At 39.0% G+C, this 5,057-nt stretch overlaps 1 protein-coding gene across 1 annotated transcript; it reads right to left on the minus strand.

Moving 5' to 3' along the window:
- On the minus strand, positions 1-2,156 carry ptger2b (prostaglandin E receptor 2b (subtype EP2)). The gene is made up of 2 exons (XM_063902678.1): positions 1,267-2,156; positions 1-363 (listed from the first exon to the last, which is right to left on the minus strand). The coding sequence occupies exons 1-2, from the start codon at positions 2,062-2,064 to the stop codon at positions 1-3; spliced, it is 1,161 nt and encodes a 386-aa protein (XP_063758748.1). The 5' UTR covers positions 2,065-2,156.
- Between the last annotated feature and the right edge of the window lie 2,901 nt (positions 2,157-5,057).

Below are 5,057 nucleotides of genomic sequence, written 5' to 3' on the forward strand. Positions count from 1 at the left end.
TCAATTAATCTGCACTGTGACAAAATCTGCTCTGTACCGTTGGTTGCCTTCAGAAACAGACAGAAATAAACCACAGGCCTCAGAAGCATCGTGTATCTTTTTCACATCCATGTCCACTGTCCTCCTCATTTTGGTGCTTCTGTGACTGCACAGCAAGGCCCCCCCCCCCCCCTTCAGTGTCGTCTGGTTCTCCCCCCAGGACTTTTGCGGCTTGTGCGTCTTCCTCCAGATGATCCTCACAATGGAGGGGATGATGAAGACCCAGGGGTTGATGATGGAGTGGAAGGACAGCAGACGGAGAGCACGGAGGTCATCTTCATGGCGCTCTTTTTTGCTGCCTGTGAAGTTTATGTACACTCTAAGCTGGAAAAAAAAGAAACAAAAGGAATATATGTTATCATGAAAACTGAAAATAATTAGCTCAGATGAAACATGTAGCGATTAACAGTTTCCCATGACCAAGTATTTATGGTTTATTTATGGATTATAACACCTTCATCACATGAGCCTATAAGGAAATACTCTTAAATAATGTTGATTTTGTATATTTAAAGGGGCTCTCCCAGTTATTAACTAGTTATTAACATACCATTAAAGGGAAGGGAGGGAGGGAAGTTTCTCCTACCACTAAAGGAGAAAACTAGAGAAATGGTGGTTCGGGTTAAGTCTTGTTATAAAGTTTATCTAGCGGATAAAATTTAGACTTTTTTTTTTAATTTGAGGAGGAAATGTTACGTTAATATTTTTATTTTAACATTATTTTCCTCTGATGTTGATGGTTAAAAAATACCTAGTAATGTTAGAAGAGAAAATCAATTTAATGTTTTGTTGGATTTGTTGTTTAAAAGACAATTAGGGGTTGCAAATGTTGTATTGGCATTTTTACTCAAAGAAATCTTATGTGACTCCCTCTTACCGCCTGAAAAACCTCCATTAAATGAATTTGTTTATTTCTGTGACGTAGTGACATCACTATGTAAAACTCATGCTTCTATTGGCTAGCATTCCAACACATTGTGCCTAAAGGGTGGGACATCTCTAAGCGGTTGACCAATCACAACAGAGCAAGCCAGGTAACCAATCAGAGCAGACTGGGCTCTGGTTTCAGACAGAGGGTGAAAAGAGGTGCTGCAGCACAGGCAGAATGAGACAAAGAAACAGCTTTGTGAACATTAAAGCATAGAGACATGTCCCAGTAGAGACACTACATACTGATATGAACCTGAACATTTGCAGAATAGGGCCCCTTTAACTGTTTAGTCTTACCACCAAAGGGAAGGTGCAGCAGATGAAGACTACCGTGATGATAGCCAGCGGCAGCAGATGCTCCACCTCCTCCGACATGGAGAGAGAACTGCGGTACCGAAAGCGTACGGATTTCCCGCTCCGTCGCGCTTTGCCCCTCCTGTGCATAAGCACCAAGTGGTATATGACCGATATATTGCACACCACCGTGCTGGTGATCACGATGAGGATGAAAGATGCGTAAAACCCGATGTAAACTTTATCTTTTCCCTCCGTGTGGCTCATCTCCAGGAAGCACCATGTCCCCGGGCAGTACTGCACGTAATCTCCAAAACCCAGAAAAGGAGCAACGCAGAACAGGATGCTGCCCAGGTAGATGAGAGCAACAGTGATGTAACCGCGGAGTTTGCTCAGGTGCCTGTCGTAAAAATAAGGGTGGCCAATGGAGAGGTAGCGCTCCAGTGCAATTACGCTCACGATAGAGAGAGTGGAGAGGCTCAGGAAAGTCATGCTGAAGCCAAAGTAGTAGCACAGCTGTTTGCCTTTATTCATCCCCACCAGAGTCTTTCTCCGAGCGTAGGCTGCCAGAACAACAGGACTGACAGAGATGGAGCCAAGCATGTCTGTCATGAGGAGCGCGGTCACCAGGATTTGGAACAAGGACGGGCTGGTCCTCCTGCGACGGACCTCCAGCAGCACCAGCGCCACGATGTCACTCACGACACCGGCAGGGAACATCACCGCAGAAGTGAATGGCTGCCCGGATTCCACGTTCACCATGTCTCGGCATACGTAAGGATCTAAAGAAGAATTTGCCATAGATTTTCAAAGAACAACACCTCAGTGTCAGCGAACTGAACAGCTCACAGCCAAAGTTGCGCACCGCTCTCATCTGATCTGCGCTGCTTCTATAGAAATACACACAGTGTCACACACACTTCCTTATCGTAAGAGCTCATGATTCACCCAGTCCGACCCCTCTTCATACTCTCTTTTAGAGCCATGGCCCTAAAGGGGAAACTCATTTAATTGTGTGCGTCTGTTTGGATTCATCTTTTAAAATTATGTTCACAATATCAATTGGATTCTCTATGTTTTAGTTTACACACATGTCATCTACACGTCTGTCCGTCCTGGGAGAGGGATGCCTCCTTTTGACCTTTTTTTGTAGGGTTTTTAGGGCGTTTTTCCTTGTTTACTGCAAGGGTGGCTGACAGGTGCAAACGCACTACAACGTATTTGCATTATATATATTTTTTGCAGTTATTTTATTTGAAGTGTTTTTGTTGCAGCATTTTGTACATACATCATCCAACTGTTATGATCATTGGAAGATAAAGTACAACCCACTTTATGTCGTCATATTTTTATCATTTTCATATTGTATATGATACTATTTACAAAAAGTTACATAAACAAACAACTTACACACAACCCCCTAAATTAAATGAAAAGATAACATCCACAAAAGTGCCGGACTAGACAGGAATACAATGAGTGTTTGAGCCTGTAAATAAAGAGCACAAGGCTAAGAATGGAAATCTTTATCACACAGCAGGGACCTAAACTAACCAATCAGAGAGCTAACTGTCTAGTAAATGCCCCCTGGGTAATACAAAAACAAAAAACTGTTTTGTTTAAAGCATCTCAATCTGTATCCCTGGGGCAAGTTCCCAAAACCATCTGGAGAAACCAGTGCTGGTAGTCTTCCAGTCCATGAGAATGTTTTTCTTTGTTACTAACAAACCAACCATAAAATATGTTGCAGTGTAAGAGAAGCTTTGGAACAACCAAACAAGGCACCATGTTTAATCTGTAAATAATACATTTATCAATACAAAGTAGCCAATTTGAGCCAAAAATCAGATAGATTAGGACACATTTTCTTCATGTTTCTTTCGTTGCTCCTTTTATGGGTTTTAGTAGAAACGTGCAGTGAGGATCTGTGATCTTAGAATGGACATTTTTAGAGTGAACTGAGTGAGTTTGATGCCCCTATGATAAAAATAAATCTATGTATGTCAGTCTACAAGGAGCAATTTATAAATCTCCATCTTCCCTGTGTGTCTGCAACCACAATTTCACCAAATAAAGAGGCTCCTTATGTTGAAGGAGTTCTTTTCCCACAACATTATTATTTAAATATGAATTACTCGCCCTGTGTATCATTGAATTCATGTAAAGCTGTGAACAGGGAACAAAAGAAAAGTCTGAATTAATTGAAATAATTTCTATAACAACAGCAAAACTATATCAAAACAACTGACACGTGCTGTCTCCATCCAAATTTGTTCTATCCAATTTTACTATTTGATCAAATATGCCTGTGTAAGCTCTGAACTGTGGAAGTGTTTTTAAATAAGACACCGGGGGGGGGGGGGGGGGGGGGACACACAGGTCATGTTTCCCTGTCCCACTGCTCGTGTGTGCCCTGAGGAGAATGACTTAATGCTGTGTGTCATGGGACGTAACTCAGCAAAAGCAGAAGAACATTCCAAATTAGCTTAATGAAAGAGCTGAGCATGTTTACTATTTTATTTAGGATCATTTCACTGACAGGAAGTATAAGCTTCGACTCAGAGCGTGTATTTCTATCAGAGCCTCATCATGCATCAGCCAAAATCACACAAAACTTGGATCTTTTTGTATATTTTTTCCTCAGGTCAGACTAATATCAGTAGTTTGAAAGCCATATGATGAACTTAAAAATGTTAGCTACTGTTGAGATGAAATGAAAGTTTGGATGTCTCATTTAAAGTGCTTTATGGAAGGATGTAGGAAGACAAATTAAACTGAGCTGCTCTGAATGTTGCTGGTGTAATATATAACTTAAATAAATGAAGAGTAACATTGAAAAACTGTCAGGCCTCCCATTGGAGAAGATATCCTACATATTAAGAGCTAGACTGCAAGTATTTGAGATTGTATGGAGGCCCTTCATTGGTCATGTAAAGGATCTGAATTAATAATAATAATAATAATAATAATAATAATAATAATAATAATAATAATAATAATAATAATAATAATAATAATATATTGTGTTTGTATAGCACACTTTAAAACAACGTTTTCTCAAGGTGCTTCACAATGCTATGGAGAGAAAGAAAAAAGAAACAAACTAAAATGAAATAAAAGCTAAGGATCATATTTGATAAAATACATATTTTATTTTAAATCAACTAGTGAGCTGAGTGTCAGAAAGATGAAAGGAAAAGGTTAAGAGCATAACAGGTTTAAATATAAAATGAAGCACCTTCAGGGAAATGCGATTAGGAACAGGTGGGTCTTCAGGCTTTTGTTGAAGACCGAGAGGGATGCAGAGGTCCTTAAATCTTCTGGTAGCTGATTCCAAAGACGAGGGCCGAGGAAGGAGAAAGAATGTATCTAATGTAAAGAGGATGAACAGATGAAGTGCTAGTGCAGTTCCCGAGACGGTGTAATTGTGTGTCTTTTTTTCTATTAATCATTTTTGGGAATAATTACCTTGTATTATACAGATGAAGCATGTTTTTTTTTTAAATGTTGAATTAAAAATAATCCCAATAAAAACATTGTGGGAATTATTTTTTTATTTTTATAAATGCAAATATTTCCATGAAATGAATAACAAGAAAAAACTGCTAAAAAAAACAAGTTTCTTTCAGTTAAAATACTTTGAATTTGGCATATTAATGTGAATGGACATGCCATTCCTCTTGGGAATAATGTAAATGAAACTTAGCATGGTTGAACATTTCTAAAACAATGCATAATTTGAAGAAAACATTCAAAGTAAAAGTATTATTAGAGTAAACCAATATCATTTATAA

This window comes from Eleginops maclovinus, chromosome 15, assembly GCF_036324505.1.
Source record: "Eleginops maclovinus isolate JMC-PN-2008 ecotype Puerto Natales chromosome 15, JC_Emac_rtc_rv5, whole genome shotgun sequence".
Classification (NCBI taxonomy): Eukaryota; Metazoa; Chordata; class Actinopteri; order Perciformes; family Eleginopidae; genus Eleginops; species Eleginops maclovinus.

Excerpts from the sequence above, each read along its gene's own strand:
- ptger2b (XM_063902678.1), bottom strand. The coding sequence starts at position 2,064 with ATGGCAAATTCTTCTTTAGATCCTTACGTATGCCGAGACATGGTGAAC. Across the intron at positions 364-1,266 it reads GCTGCACCTTCCCTTTGGTG|CTTAGAGTGTACATAAACTT; the intron begins GTAAGACTAAAC and ends TTTTTTTTCCAG.